General features: G+C 35.4%; 1 protein-coding gene across 1 annotated transcript in view; it reads right to left on the reverse strand.

Annotated features, from left to right (window-relative positions):
- The window catches only part of Exoc4 (exocyst complex component 4), a 787,478-nt gene that overhangs the window by 554,911 nt on the left and 215,358 nt on the right, over nt 1–17,209 (reverse strand). The window contains exons 8-9 of the mRNA XM_076833103.2: nt 11,481–11,626; nt 298–386 (exon numbers count right to left, since the gene is read on the reverse strand). Coding sequence (XP_076689218.2) covers nt 298–386; nt 11,481–11,626 — 235 coding nt within the window. The remainder of the gene's footprint in view (nt 1–297; nt 387–11,480; nt 11,627–17,209) is intronic.

A 17,209-nucleotide genomic window follows, 5' to 3' on the forward strand; every position in this document is an offset into this window, starting at 1 on the left:
TTCTACTGGACTGTGATTGGACTTGTATGCTAGCTACGCAAGAAGAGCCTAATCACTTCTCTGTCACTTAGAATCCCTGCTTGAATGGTAGCAGATCTGGAAGTCTTCTGGCTATAGTAATAGTTTTATTTGCTTGGCAGGAGAGGCTGGGAAATGATAGAAGAAATAGATTATCAAGTATTTAAATGTTTTGAACTAGAAAGAATCTTCTGAATGCAGATCATGAATTCTTATGCTATAAACACTTCAGATCTTCCTCCAGAAAATTAATATTTTCAGAGAAGGCCCATTACCTACCTTGAAGTTCTCCACTCCGACTATAGAGTTCCCTTCTCTGCTCCCGCAAATAGGCACTCATACTGATAGCATGAGAGGACGATTCAAACCTGCAGTGAAACACAGGAAACGAGTGCTTAGTTAGGTGTGTCCAGTTCTGGATTTCCAAAAGTATTCTACTCTGGTCTGTGTGATGTTTGATCATCATGAAATTTTGGCTATATGAAGACAAGGCCAGAGACAGCTGCTCAGAGACCCCCAGTTTATGAATGATATTCCTGGATAATCTCCACTATAACAGTATTTAGATTTTTTTGTTTGTCCTCCATTTTAACAGATACAACTCTGATCTGACTCAATTTACCTTTGCCTTCAGAAAATGATCAAGCTTTGCCTGGATTAGTACACACCCAGCAACAAGACCATCTTAGAAAGTCATTCTAATTATGCTATTACCTAGCTCAAAACCCACCAGTAACTGCCAGTTGCCACCACAGGCTTATTTACCTCTCAGAGCAGAACTCATACCTTTCTCATTTCCTCAGGTGGAGGATTAGTACAACAGGCTTCACTATAAATGATGCTGAACAATGAAATCAAATAAGTAAGGCAATTTTGGCATTTTGTTCTTAAATGCCTTAAAAAATAATGTCATCAAATGGCTATAAATTTTTTGATCTGCCACTTACCACCACATAAAATACTCTCAAAACTACCATGCTACCAAGTGTTTCCAAAGGTTGAAAATATGAGAGACAGACTTGCAATATAGAATGGGTCTATAAAGCTGACATAAACAAAACAACAATGACAAACCAGTTTCAAGGAGAAACATACAAGTAAGGAACAGAAAACAACCTGTTAAACTCTGACTATATCAAACAGTAATATGCTAAGAGATTCCATTTTGAACCTGAGAGTTTCAAAGGCAGGATATCAGGCCAATAAAGAAGGTATCCTTCTAAGAATTACTGAGGTGTAAAAAACATGAAAGAGCAGAGTGATAATGGGATAGGTCTCTGGCAACATGAAAGGAGCAGCATCATTTCCTTAATTAGGTCTCTATATCCATTCCTAACAAGGAAGAGGAATACCAAGACTGTAGTGTGTGAGGCAAATACTTGGGTAATTTGATCCTCTCTCTGCACCCTACCAAGAAGGAAGGAAGGCAAAGAGTTCTGCACATCAAAAGTGCCACCTGCCAATAAAGTGCAGAAGAGAAGCCACTGACCTCCAAAAAGCATGCTGACAGCTATTGATCAGAGATGGCAAGGGAAAAAAAATAAACTCTTGAGCAAAGAATACAGAGGCATATTTTGAATAGTAAGACAGAACTTAAATACACTTAATTAACCTTGGCTGAGGGCAATTAAAGAGGGTAATAAAGTCCTTCATAGATGTGATAAAAACAGATTACAGCTCTCCAAAATCTTAATCCTTTGTGACTGAATATATTTTTACTACTCAGGATTTCTTTTTATGTTTGCAACAAGTCACAGATTGATATAATTTTATAGTAAAAGAGGCAATAGAGATTACTCAGTCTCACCTTCTTATTTTATAGCCAAAGGCACTGAGGTCTGCCAAGACAGGAGACCTGCTCAGGCATGCGCGGCTCATTAATGGTGGAACCAACACCAGAAACAGGCAAATCTGTAACAACTGTATAATTCTGTGCTAGTGCTGAGTTTTTATCACTGCCCAATAATAATACATGTGTAAAAATTACTTAAGTTAATTTGATCATTTCCAATAATTTGTTTGTTTTTCCCCAAATACCACAACCACAGAATAGTGGCTAAATGTTTGAAAATGTATACATGGTCTGAGTTGAAAGTTAGAGGTGAGACCTAAGTGCTTGAAATCTAAAAACCCTGAAGATTATTTTCTTCAATAAACCAACATCTAGAATGTAATGAAGGGGAAGAGAGGTGGAGGGGAGGAAAAAGTCTGGTTATGCTGCATCTCAGTCTTAGTTGCCACAATCAACCACTTCTTCCTTCCATTATATTTCTTACTTTATGCCATATCCCCAGTTCCATCTAGTGTTTTACTTTCTTACTCCCTTTTTACTTAGCTATGCACTCAAGAAAAGTGGCTCCCTCTCCAGCTGGAAACCTAGTATCAGAGATGAATTTGCCTGGTTTAAGACAACTTCAACTTCCAAGAGATTGGTTTAGAACTGAGCCAAAGACCCAATTCTAGAACCTGAGGGGAAATAGCAGAGGAGATATGCTACTGTTAGAAAAATATTAACAAGTGGATAATTAGTTATTACTAAAAACATTTGAAGATTTTAGACTATGTCTTACAAAGTTAGTTAGTCATAGCATGTAATCTGTCAATAATACTCCCAGATATTAACTCAAGTACAAACCTGTACATGGGTATTTATATCAGGCTTTATTCATAACTGCCAGAAGTTGAAAGCAACCAAGATGCCCTTCAGTAGCTAAATAGATATATCAGTGTTGGTACATCCACACAAGGAAATATGACTCATCAAATCTAACAAGCCACGAAAAGAAGCAGAACAATTAATTCATACTGCTCCCCCCACCCAACCTGATGCCTCATCCCTGAAAGCAGCTGCCTCCATCTTGGGCCACCTCCATCACCATATTTAGTTGGAGCAACTTCCAGTTTTGAGCACCTAAGAGCCAGGTGCCCATAGTTTTTAAATTCACCCCAATCCCAGCAGCCGCTAACTCAGCAGAGCAACTGCCCAATTCAGAACTGCCCTAGGTGACAGGTGGTCAGGCACCAGAGTGCAACACACAAGACCCCTCCCTCCCCCCAGAGAAAAGTTCCTGATTAGGAAGGAGAAGGGAGAGGGTGAGGGAGACAGCTTTAGAGACTAAGTTAGAGGGCAAGAACTATGAGGTCCACAGGGAAGACGAGGAGATAAGACCTGGAGCTCACATCACAGGAGCAGACCCCAAAGGAGATCCTTGAGGTGCAGTCTCCCAACAGGACCAGCGGGTGCAACAGCCCACTTGCAGGTGCCCTGAGCCCAAGACCAACCAACCCCTACATCCTTGGAACCCCCACCATCCTGAGGGCAGAGATACCAACTAAGAACAGACAAGCCCACCTATTGGATGAGAAGGGAAGCAGAAAACACACTGATCTCAAACCAAAACAATCCTTGTTTCTTCCTTGGAGATGATTTTTTTCTTTCTTCTCCCTCTTTATTCTGCCGCCATCACATCCCCAACATATGTGAAACCAAGCACTTTGCATGAATTAGGATATAGAGCACTAAGACAACTGAATAGTATATTACAGTTGTGCGGTATATTTTTTCTTCCTTTTTTTTTTTTTTTTGTTTTTTTTTTCCTGTTTTCTCTCCAATTTTTACTATTTAAAAAAATTTTTTTTAATATATATGTGTGTTGTTTAATGTACTTTGTCTTCCCTCTTACTTGTCTACCTAAAATTACTTCCTCTCTATTCTGCTACTAACCTTCTTCTTTAGATTTCTCTTTCACACTTCCTGAGATATAATAACTCTATATCCTCACCTCATACCTCCTCAGCATATCTTCCTACACCTCATCCCCAGTTCTTTGCCCACCATCAGAAACTGTAAACCCTTTTACAAACCTACTAATTATATTGTAGATAATAATTTAATTCACCATTTCTGTACATTGTGACCAATCGGTAAATGTCTTAATAAAACTCTTTGTTTTTAGGTGGTATTTTGTTTATATTGGGATCTGTTAACATTGTCTTCCCCTCAAAGGAGAGGTATTGAAACCCTTCAAGGGCACTATAAGCCTTCAGGGTAAAAACAGTAATGCCTCGGATCTACAGAGCTAGAAATAAAGACACACAAGCAATATGAAAAGACAAGGGAAAAAAAATGCCCCAAACAAATTAAGATACCGAGTTATTAGAATTCATGGCCAGCACAGCAGATAAAAGGGCAAGAGAAGGAGTTCAAGATGTACATAATTAAAATGTTCTGTGAATTAAAGGATGATATAAGAGAGTAAATACAGGTAGCAAAAGATCATTTCAGCAAAGAGCTACATAAGCAAATACAGGAAGCAAAAGTTTACTTCAATAGGGAGATAGAGATTCTTAAGAAGAACCAAACAAAAAAAAATCCTTGAAATAGAAAAACAATAAACCAAATAAAAAGTTCAGTTGAAAGCATGACCTATTGGAAGACAAGACCGCAGACAATAAATACAATATATATAAACTTGAAAAGAATGTAGACCAGAGTGAAAATGGTAAAAAACCTGATTAGCAGAACATTCAAGAAATATGGGATAGCATAAAAAGACCAAATTCAAGAGTTATTGGGATAGAGGAAGGCACAGAGTTCCAAACCAAAGGAATGAACAATCTATTCAACAAAACAATATCATAAAATTTTCCAAACATAAAGAACAAATTGGTAAACTAAATTCAAGAGGCTTACAGGACAACAAATGTACAAAATCACAACAGACCCCCACCAAAGCACATTATAATGAAAATGCCTAACATACAGAATAAGGAGAAAATATTAAAAGCCATGAGAGGAAGGAATCAAATTACATTTAGGGGGAACCAATTAGGTTACGCACAAAGTTTTCAACCAAGACCCTGAAAGCTAGAAGATCCTAGAACAATATATATCAACCTCTGAAAAAAAAAAAAAAATGGATGCCAACTAAGAATCTTATATCCAGAAAAATTAAGCTTTAGATTTGATGGAGAAATAAAAACCTTCCACGATAAAAGTTGAAAGAATTTACAGCTAGAAAACCTGCAATACATCCTTGGCAAAATATTCCATGAAGAGGAAATGAAAAACAACAATGAAAATCAGCAGAGGGAGGTATTACACTAAAGAAAACCTAATCAAAGGAGAAACCAAATCAAGTTAAGTAACAAAAATCAGCAAAAATGGCTGGGAATACAAATCATGTCTCAATAATAACCCTGAATGTTAATGGCCTAAACTCAAAAATCAAAAGTCATAGGCTAGCTGATTGTATAAAAAATAAAAAGACCCAACAATATGCTGCCTCCATGAGAGCCATTTCATAGGAAAAGACGTACACAGACGGAAGGTGAAAGGTTGGGAAAAAATCATACCACTAACATGGACTGTGGAAGCAAGCTGGGGTTTCCATCCTCATATCAAATAAAGTAGACTTTGAAGTTAAGTTAAACAAAGGGACAAAGAAGGATATTTCATACTTCTCAAGGGAACCATACACCAACAAGACATAACTATTATAAATATATATGCCCCAAATAATGGAGCATCTATGTTCATCAAACAAACTCTCCTCAAGCTCAAGAGTCGAATTGATCACAACACAATAATGCTGGGTGACTTTAACACGCCTCTTTCATCACTGGATAGACCTTCCAAACAAAAGCTAAACAAAGAAACTATAGAAGTCAATAACTTAGACTTAACTGACATATTTAGAATATTTCATCCTTCAAGAAGTGAACACACTTTCTTCTCAGCAGCACATGGATCCTTCTCTAAAATGGACCATACATTATGCCACAAAGCAACTCTTAACAAATACAAATACAAAAAGTAGAGATACTACCTTACATTCTATCACATCACAATGGAGTGAAATTAGAAATCAATGAAAAAATCAAAAATAAAAACTACTCCAACACCTGGAGACTAAATAATATGGCACTGAATGAACAATGGGTTGAAAAAGACATCAATGAGGAAACTAAAAACTTCCTAGAAGTAAATAAGAACACTGGTACAACATATCAAAATCTTCTGGACACTATGAAGGTGGTACTAAGAGGAAAGTTCATTGCATGGAGTTCATTCCTTATATGAAGAAAAAGTCAACAAAAAATGACCTAACACTAAATCTCAAAGTCCTAGAAAAAGAAGAACAAATCAACACCAAAAGCAGCAGAAGACGGGAAATAATTAAAATCAGAGCTGAAATCAATGAAATTGGAACAAAAGAAACAAATGAAAAAATTGACAAAACAAAAGGTTTTGTTGTGTATGTTTCCCTTGAGCAGGGAAAAAAATATAAATAAAAGTGACAAATTCTTAGACATGCTAACAAAGAGAAGGAGAGAGAAAACTCAAATCACTAACATATGTGATAAAAAAAAAAAAGGAAATATCACAACAGACACTATAGAAATACAGAAGATAATTAGAAATTATTTTGAAAACGTGTACTCTAATAAAATAGAGAATATTGAAGGCATCGACAAATTTCCAGAGGCATATGAGTTGCCCAAATTGAATCAGGATGATATACACAATTTAAACTGATCAATTTCAAGAAAAGAAATAGAAGACGCCATCAAAAGCCTACCAACCAAGAAAAGCCCAGGACCAGATGGATACACAGCTGAGTTCTACAAGACCTATAAAGAAGAACTAATACCTATACTCTATAAATTATCTTGTAAAACAGAAAAAGAGGGAGCACTTCCAAACCATTTGATGAGGCCAATATCACCCTGATTCCAAAACCAGCCAAAAACACATCAAAGAAAGAAAACTTTAGACAAATATCTCTAATGAACATAGTTGTTAAAATTCTAGCAAAACAAATACAAAAACATATCAAAAAGATAGTGTATCAACATCAAGTGAGATTCATCCCAGGGATGCAAGTCTGGTTCAACATATGGAAATCAATAAATGTAATTCATCACATCAATAGATTTAAAGATAAGAGTCATATGATCATCTCAATGGATGCAAAAAAAGCATTGGACAAAATACAGCATCTTCAAATGTTCAAAACACTGGAAAAACTAGGGATAACAGGAATATATCTCAGTATTGTAAAAGCAATCTATGCTAAGCCACAGGCCAACATCATTCTAAGTAGAGAAAAATTGTAGGCATTAGCATTCCTTCTAAAACTGGAACAAGACAGGGATACCTTCTTTCACCACTTCTATTTAACATAGTTCTTAAAACACTGGCCAGAGCAATTAGATGAAAAAAATTAAAGGGATATACACATAGGAAAAGAAGAACTCAAATTGGCACTATTTGCTGACAATATGATTCTATACCTAGAAATTCCACCAGAAAACTTCTAGAACTAGTAAATGAATTCAGCAAAGTAGCAGGATACAAAATAAACACCCAGAAATCAAAGGCATTTCTGTATATCAGTGACAAATCCTCTGAGAGGGAAATGAGAAAAACTACCCCATTTACAATAGCCTCAAAAAAAAAAAAAATACTTGGGAATCAACCTAATGAAAGAGGGGAATCACCTCTACAATGAAAACTACAGAATGCTAAAGAAAGATGGAAAGATCACCTTGTGATTAGATAGGCAGAATTAATATTGCACAATGGCCATATTAGTAAAAGCATTATGAAATTATGCAAAGATTTAATGTAATTCCAATCAAAATCCCAATGACATTCCTCATAGAAATGCGAAAAACAGGAAATTCATCTTGAAAAATAAGAGACCCAGAATAGCTAAAGCAATCCTTAGCAGGAAGAATGAAGCAGGTGGCATCACTATACCAGACCTTAACTACACTACAGAGCAATAGTAACAAAAACAGCATGGTATTGGCTACAAAATAGACTGGTAGACCAACAGTACAGAATAGAGGACATAGAGACTAACCTACATAATTACAGTTATCTTATATTAGATAAAGGTGCCAAAAACATACATTGGAGAAAAAATAGCCTATTCAATAAATGGTGCTGGGAAAACTGGAAATCCATATGCAACAAAATGAAATTAAACCCCTATCTCTCACCACGCAAAAAACTCAACTCAAAGTGGATCAAGGATCTAGGAATTAAACCAGAGACACTGCGTCTATTAGAAGAAAAAGTAGGCCCAAATCTCCACCATCATGTCGATCAGGTCTCAACTTCATTAATAAGACTCCTATAGCACAAGAATTAAAATCACAAATCAATAAATGGGATGGATTCAAACTAAAAAGCTTCTTCTCCACCAAAGAAACCATCAGTGAGGTGAATAGAGAGCCTATATCTTGAGAGCAAATTTTTACCACTTGCACATCAGAGCACTAATCTCTATGGTATATAAAGAACTCAAAAAGCTAAACATCAAAAAAACAAATAGCCCAATTAATAAATGGTCCAAGAAACTGAACAGATAATTCCCAGAAGATGATATACAATCAAACAACATGAAAAAAATGTTCAACATCTCTAGCAATTATAGAATTGCAAATCAAAACTACTCTAAGATTTCATCTTACTCTAGTCAGAATGGCAGCTATTAAGAACACAAAGTGTTGGCGAGGATGTGGGGGGAAAAGGCACACACATACATTGCTGGTAGGACTGCAAATTGGTGCAGCCAATCTGGAAAGCAGTATAGAGATTCCTTGGAAGGCTGGGAGTGGAATCACCATTGGATCCAGCTATTCTTGGAATACACCCAAATAACTTAAAAACAGCATACCATAGGGACACAGCCACATCAATGTTTATAGCAGTACGAGTCACAATAGCTAAATGGTGGAACCAACCTAGATGTCCCGCAGGAATGAATGGATAAAGAAAATGTGGTATATATACATAATGGAATATTATTCAGCAATAAAAGAGAATAAAATCATGGCATTTACAGATAAATAGATGGCATTGGAGAATATAATGCTAAGTGAGTGATCCATAAAACCAAATGCCAAATGTTTTCTCTGATATGAGGAGGCTGATTGATTATGGGGTTGGGAGGGGGAGCCTGGGAAGATTCGATGAACTCTAGATAAGGCAAAGGGGTGGGAGGGGAAAGGAGGAGAAGTGGGGGTAAAAAAGATGATGGAATGAGATAGACATCATTACCCTAAATACATATATGAAGACACAAATGGTGTGAATATAATTTATATACAACCAGAGATATGAAAAATTGTGCTGTACATGTGAAATATGAATTTGTAATGCATTCTGCAGTCATATACAACAAATTAGAATTTTTTAAAAAGCAAAAAAATTAAAGAGTAAATATAACCTTTAAAAAAAAGAAAAAAGAATTGCATTCAAATAATAGAATGGGAAGGCATGCACTCTTCTCCATTAAATCACAATACAAACTAAGTGTTGATACTGAATTATTATAAACACTATCAATATAAAATAAAAGCAAATCTCAAAGGCAAATTAATAAAATGTACTAGAGTTTCAGACATTTAAAAATAATTAGTGCAAAACACTGGGATGATACTTTGGCTTACATTTACAGATAAAATTTCTTAAAATATGTATTAAGCCCTCAAAAGGACACAAAGGTGTGGATTTAGACTGTTAAGAGTTTAAAACCTATTTCTATTACTTGCTAGACATATGACCTTACTAATTTACTCAACCTCTCTTGTGTTGCAAATTTTTGTGTTCAAGGATTAAAAACGGAACCCTTGCCTGTACAGTTGTAGTAATGAGCAGATTGAGACAATCCATGAAATTGGCTTAATGTCTCAGCTAGTACTTAGTAAGAACTCAGTAAATGTTAGCTACTATTGCTGCTGCTGAAACTTGTTATAAGCCAAATTATTTTATGTTTAATTGATTAGTTTGAGAGACTCACCTGGTATAGAGTCTGGTACATAGGAAGCATTAAATCAATGGTAGCTATTAATACTATCAGTATTATTAATGTAATTAACTATTAGTTGTTACTAAGTGATAGACACTTTGGGCACAAACCTGCTGGGTACACTAAGATAGTAACAACAACAAAATAAAAAACCAAGACTGGCAAAAAACCACATTCCGAATGTTTTCTCTGATATAAGGAGACTGATTCATAGTGGGGTAGGGAGGGGGAGCATGGGAGAATTAGACAAACTCTAGATAGGGCAGAGGGGTAGGAAGGGAAGGGAGGGAGCATAGGGTTAGAAATGATGGCAGAATGTGATGGACATTATTATCCAAAGTACAGGTATGGAGACACAAATTGGTGTGAATATACTTTGTATACAACCAGAGATATGAAAAAATGGGCTTTGTATGTGTAATAAGAATCGAAATGCATTCTACTGTCACATATAAATTGAAAAAAAATAATTAATTAAAAGGGAAAAAAAGTAGAAGATAGAGAAATTTTTAAAAAATAAGGAATTCCAGTCCTGTCTTCATTAAGCTCAGTGGTTACCAGTAAATTACCCAATGAAATGGTACTGGTAGCCTTTTTGTTGTTGTTCTCTATCCGTTTTTTTTTTTTTTTAAGGCAATTTTGTATGGTCATAGAATGAATAAATCTATAATACATGTTTCAGAAAAAAATTAAAAAAATATTATTTCATTTTGCACCATATACTTTGGTTTAAAAGGTATGTATTCAGGCAATACCATTCAATCAAAATCTAAAACTAAATTTTGCTTATATGTGTATAAACTGTGTGACCAGAACCAAGCAATTTATCTTCATTGAACTTCATTCAGTTTTATTAATACTAAGTTAGGATATAAATAGCATCTTTTGAGTTAAACTTATAAAAGTTTTATAGATATTTTATTTATCCCTTAAATCATGTTATGTAATTAAGGACATTTACCATTTACATTTTTTCAGTAAATTAAATTAATATGGATAAATATTTTGCTCAAATGTAACAAGTAAAAGGGGAAAATGAGAGGTTTAAATTCAGGAAATAAAAACAAATCCTAATTATTTTGCAAAAAAAAACAGGGCTGGGGTTGTGGCTCAGCAGTACAGGGTTCACCTAACACGTGCGAGGCACTATGTTTGATCCTCAGCATGACATGAAATATATTAATAAAATAATGGTATTGTGTCCAAGTATAACTAAAAAAAAATTTTTAAAAACCAAACCACCTTTCAGACTGTTCCTTCATTAAACATCTAACCACATAACGTCCAACACTGCTTTGCTAGAGAGAGTTATAAAAGGCTATTTCTTGGCACATGGGGGCTTTTCAAAGCTGGTATATTTCATTTCCTTTAATTTCCCTTAATTTTATATAAACGCTCCAGAAACAAATTTAAGAAATTTTTATTAAGAGTTCTAAATAGTCCAGTGACCATAATCTGGAACAGCCATTTTCCCTTATAGAAAACAAAGGTAAAAAAAAAAATCAAATATTTATTCGTTTCTTATAAATTACTTCAACTCCAGTTAGAGAAAGTAATGGTTGTCAGTAAAATAGCAAGTCATCTTACTTGGATAGAACTCTTCTAGATATTTTGCTATCTTACTGGCATCATACTTACTTGAAAAGGGAATTTTTTGGTCTTTGAGGTTTCTTCTTGGCAAAAAAGGCCGCAAACTCTCGTCCAGAACTGGCATAGCTTAGTTGAGCTGATGGTTCAGAGGCAGTGCGAGTATTCTTCATATCCAAGTACTCAGTCAACAGCATCTGTATAACCAGATAAAACAGTGTAATTTGTATACCTATAACTCATCCTTGACATTCAGAAGTATACTAAGGTGGCTATCCATTTTTCTAATTGGAGATCTGATGAAAGATTCATTAGCCAGAAAGTCATCTACTTGTTGACTATTTACAGGTAACAAGGAGGGATGGGCATTTGCACATGGGGGTAAAGAGAACAATTTTATTTGGTGTCTACTATTCTTCAGGAACTGTGATGGTTGAATCAGTCTTCTTTAATTGTAATTTAATCCGCATTATTCTGAACTACAGCAGCCTTAGCAGCAATGTCTTAATATTTACTGAGAGCTTACTATGCTGCAGGCTAGGTGCTAATTCATTAATATTTACTTATTTCATTTATAATAAAATGAAATTACAAAATTTTATCAGGGAAGTTCACAGGACATTGACAAAGAAAATAGACTAAGAAAGGTTCACAAGCTGCAAAGTGGTCTCTGATGTTTTAATTCCAGAGTCTGTGTTCTTGCCCCTCACTCTGTCAGCATCATACATAATCCTCCAAAAAACCTACCAAGGGGAGGTATAGGAAGAGAGGCTGAAGGAAGCTAAGAGGTCTTAAACTCTTACTAGTCCAGAACTACTGCTCACTGTGGGAAGAAAAGCAACTAGGTTTTAGAGCAACTACTGCCAACAGTTCCTGTTTATCAAATCAACTTGCAGGGGTTGGTGTATGGGCTAGAATCAGTTTTTATATAATATCTAAGACCAGATTCTAAAGAGTTCCCACTGTTGTGAAAGAACATAACAAATCCAGAAGAGAAAATACCAGTGTTCCTTAGAATCTACCTTGGGAAGAAAACATGTAAACTCACTTTCATATCCTCTTATCACACTTAAAACTTTAAGATACTCAAATAAGACAGAGCTGGGCAAGCATGAGTTAACTAAAAGTTTGTCAGAGACTGAAGGTGCCATCTAACTATTCATTTATTTATTTATGCAAGAAAGGTTTTAGGTCTATTGTTATCAAAGATTTATGAAGAATTCTATGTACAGGATAGTATAAGTTTTAAAGCAATTATGTCCCTATCATAAACTTACATTCCTCAGAACTTAGCAAACATGAGAAATTTTTAAAACATTACCTCTTATTTGAACCTCAAATAAGTGAAATTAGAATTCTTATCAACATTTTGAAAATGAAGAAACAGAATTAGTGGTATGCAGAAATCAGTCTAATGTCTTATAATTATAGAATAATAGGCCAGACTTTCAACCTGGTTAAATTGACTCCAAAGCCTATACTGTTAACCATGACACTCTATTTGTACCAAGGTTATATGAACTATCGATAACACCAGTTTATATGTATTCAGTCTCTGTATAATAAAAACTGCACTGGGAAAACACACGATATGTTAACAGGTCAATTTTTTAAAAAATTATTTATGAAGTCATTGGAGTATTATTCAACATACTGATGAAAAAATATTAAGACAAACACCATCCCTGTTAATATGTCACCCAAACTATGTAACAGTCAGGGAGAAGTGGAGTCTCTACTGACAATTCAACTGAAGGACACAATTATGTTGTAGATTTGGCCCTGATGTACCACAGTTCAGATTTTCAGCAATCTGTGAACAGAGGAAAGCTTAAAAAAAAACAAAACTATAAAATAATTTCAAATTGATAATAGTCTAGAAAGATGCCCACAACTGTACTGTTTCATTCCAGTGTTCGTTTTAACATCAACATGGCAGAAAGATGTTTCTACTCAAGCATGAAAATACAATACCAAGTAATTCTTCTAACATACTTAATATCATAGAACACAAAAGATGACCTTGTACAATAAAACAGTTACTGACAAGAGCATAACTAACCAACATTCTCAAAATCCAGTTATTTTAAGATACTTTTCTTCTCAGTTATTTTAAGATCACTTTTTAAAGATCTTATTCTCCACATCAATAAAGTCCCCTGAATTACTACCTTGCAGTACTGTTGGTCTATTTGTATCCACTGGCTTCTCTATCTAGAAACACAATTCCTACTTTTACCCTTATCCACTATCTGCAGTTTTAACTCCCTGTTGAATTTTGTCCCAAACTTTGAAGAGCAGTCTTCACAAATATTATCTCCTTTACAATTATGTGAGCTATTCCCGATTTATCTCCCAAACTTCAATCCCACATTTGTAACTGCATGCTTGATATATTCATATATTATACTGATAAAATCAACTTCCCTAAAATTTAAATCATTTTCCAGTACAACCAGGAATTCCTTCTGCCATCATTTTTAATCTATGTAATTTCATTTTCTCACTTGTCTCTGAGTTTAAAACTTCAGAAACATCTTTTGATACATTCTCTTATCCTTTGTGCCCATTAAGGAGTTAGTCACTCAATCTATTAATGACTCTCAACTATTCGTATGCAGCTTCAGGTCCATTCTGCCAACAGCTAATTTAGTTCAACTCAGGTAGTTTTCCTCATTTAAGTTTCTGACTCCCATCTCCTACAGCTCCAGTCCTTCCCAAATAATATCAACAGATTGACAGTCCTAACCCATCGCTGCTGTCATCACATAAGGATATGCATTGCATCATTTCAATATATATCTCCAATTGTATCTTATTCTCCCCCCAAATGAAGCCAAAACTCCAATCAAACTCACTTACATAATTATTCTATGAATACATCTGGCATCTTCATTTCTGGAAAGCCTGGTCTAGATTATGCTCTCCCCTAAATAAATACCCTCCCCCACTCTACACCCCAAAAATTTAAAAAAAAAAAACACTCTCTAAGGGTACCTTTAACATTTTCTCTTCAACAAATTATTCATGGGCCATTCTAAGTCAGCTATTCCCCTTTCTGAACTCCTAAACTACCACTATTTTACGTTGTTCAAATAGTATCCATGAAAAACTGCCTAACAGTGTTAGTCTTAAACATTCCTTAAAACACTATATTTCTTCATTTCCCCAACACACCCATGTATCATACTAGTAAATCAAAAGGAAATAGTGAAATGCTGAATTTAAAAAAAAAAAAAAAGGAAGCCTAATGTATATATAGTTGTACTCAAGTTGGAGTCTCCAAAGCAAGTAGAAAGAACCCTGCAAATTAGTTCTTGGTACAAAAATCTATAATACATATAAAAGTTACCATAGGTTAAATGGTTGCAATGTTTGTTTTATTGTGTTAGCCTCTTTTTCCTAATACCATTTATCACTAGCTGCTTTAAAAATGAGGTAATGTTTTGTTTTGATACCCATATTGGTAAAGGCATATATTAAAATATCTACAAGAATAAAAAAGCCCCTATTTCTAAACCGTTTGAAATTTGCCTAAATTAGACTATATCTTTCACTATGAAATTGTAACACAAGCATAATGACTCATTAAAATAAAACTAGAGGATGGGAGAGTAGTTTAGTGGTAGTGTGTGTGCTTTGCATAATCAATGCCTGATTCGAACCCTAGTATAGATAGATACACACATGCACACATACACACATACACATATACATACATAGAAAGAATATAACTGTATAATTTTGTGGTGATTCTACAACAGGGTAAATAATACACTATATCTTCCAAATTGGACAGAATATTTTAAGCATATACCCATGAGTCCATATTTCCATTATTATAAAAGGAAACAAACTGTACAGATTGTCAATTGTCTGTGAAAAATTACTTAAGACAAGAGCATTACACATGACATAAAATACATCCTGTCAACAAAAAAATCTACAGAAGATAATCCCACATTCTTGCTGGCTCCAAATTGCTTCATAATGAAGGCACTAATTTATTTTCTACTTGTAAGTACCTGAAATTATAATTTCTTGTTGGTCAAGAGATGCAAAACAAAATCTAAAGTTCATGGGTGTTTTAAATTTAACCTTGAAGTCTTTAATTTGTGAAACTAAAGACAAGAAACACAAAGACACAGGAAGTACTTGAGAAACTATATATTGCAGTGATATCATGATATTTCTTGAGAACCTGCCTGATAGGTTAGATGGCTCTCTAGTCAAAGCAATGATATATAATGCTTTAAAACATATAAATTGAAGTCATTAGGCACCTCTTCTATAATATATGATTAGCAGTTGCCAAGATACTAGTCAGAAATCTCATGATATAAAAGTAGGCCAAAATTCTGAGATACATAACTTAGTATAATATTGGCAAAACCATTCTGAAGGAATTCTCCATTCATCTCCTAATCTTGTGGCTGCTTATGGTTATACATGTAGTTTCCTAAAGCTGAATACGGCATTTATAGGCTTAGCATTAACAAATCTCCTGCTCTCAGTCTCTCCATTTGTCCAAGTAACTCCTCATTTAAACACTCAAGACGTTCCTTTGTACTTAATATGGCAAATTCCTTTCAAGAAACTTCCCAGTTTACAAAACCCTCTCTTTATGTAAGAACTGGTCCCAACCATATGGTAGACTCCAGTAGTCATGCTTATACCCTGTGATACCACCCTCTCAGTCACAGTAAAGATATCCACCAGGGAGACAGCCAACTTCAATGACTTAACCAGATTCTTTTTCTCAGGGTTGTGTTAGGGGAATACAGACTTTGCTGTTTAACGTAAGGGAGAACATGTAAATTCTTTGGGACAACCAACTTTCACCATGAGGACAGAAAATCAAAGAAAGCCAATCTAAAGAGAAGTAAAGAATGAAGAAAATAACAAATAGAAACATGGTCAGGATTGTTGAGGAAAGGGAACAGGGCCAGGGAGGAAAAGAGGAAGCATGGACTGAAATGGAGAAAATTACATTCCATGCATGTATGATTGTATCAAAACAAACCCCACAGTAACGTATAACTATAATGCACTAATAAAAACATTGAAGCCAGTGCAGTGGTGCACACCTGTAGTCCCAGCAGTTTGGGAGATGGAAGCAGGAGCATCACAACTTCAAAGCTAGCCTCAGCAAGTCTGTAAAACCCTGTCTCAAAATTAGAAAAGGGTTGGGGATGTGACTCAATGGTCAAGCACCCCTGGGTTCAATCTCTGTTACAAAAAATAAAAAATAAAAACAATGAAATATATGGCCAGAAAAAAAAAATCCATAGAGAGATTGAAAGGTTGCAACCTTCCCATGTTTTCCAAGGTGTTATGTTTGGATGCAAAATGTCCCTCCAAAAGCTCCTGTGTTAATGCAGGGATATTCAAAGGTGATGATAGATTGTGAGAGCTGTGACCCAATCAGTCCATCCTAGTTTGAACAGACTGTGTGGTAACTGTAGGGAGGTGGGGCCTGGTTGCAGGAGGTAGGACCCTAGGGGTGTGACTTGAGAGAGTTCAACTTTCCAGTTTTCCCGCCCGCCCTCCCTTCCCTCCTTCCTTCCTCCCTCCCTCTCTTCCCTTTTCTTTCTCTCTCCCTCTCTCTCTTTCTCCTTCTTCTCCTCCTCCTCTCTCCCCTCTCCTTTCTTCTCTCCCCCAGCCCCAAGCTTCCTACCCTGATAAGGAGATCAGGGCTTCTCTACCACACCCCTCTGCCATGATGTTCTTCCCCACCCTGAGCTCCAAGCAATGGAGTCAGCCTACCATGGACTAAACCT

Source organism: Callospermophilus lateralis, chromosome 1 (assembly GCF_048772815.1).
Source record: "Callospermophilus lateralis isolate mCalLat2 chromosome 1, mCalLat2.hap1, whole genome shotgun sequence".
Classification (NCBI taxonomy): domain Eukaryota; kingdom Metazoa; phylum Chordata; class Mammalia; order Rodentia; family Sciuridae; genus Callospermophilus; species Callospermophilus lateralis.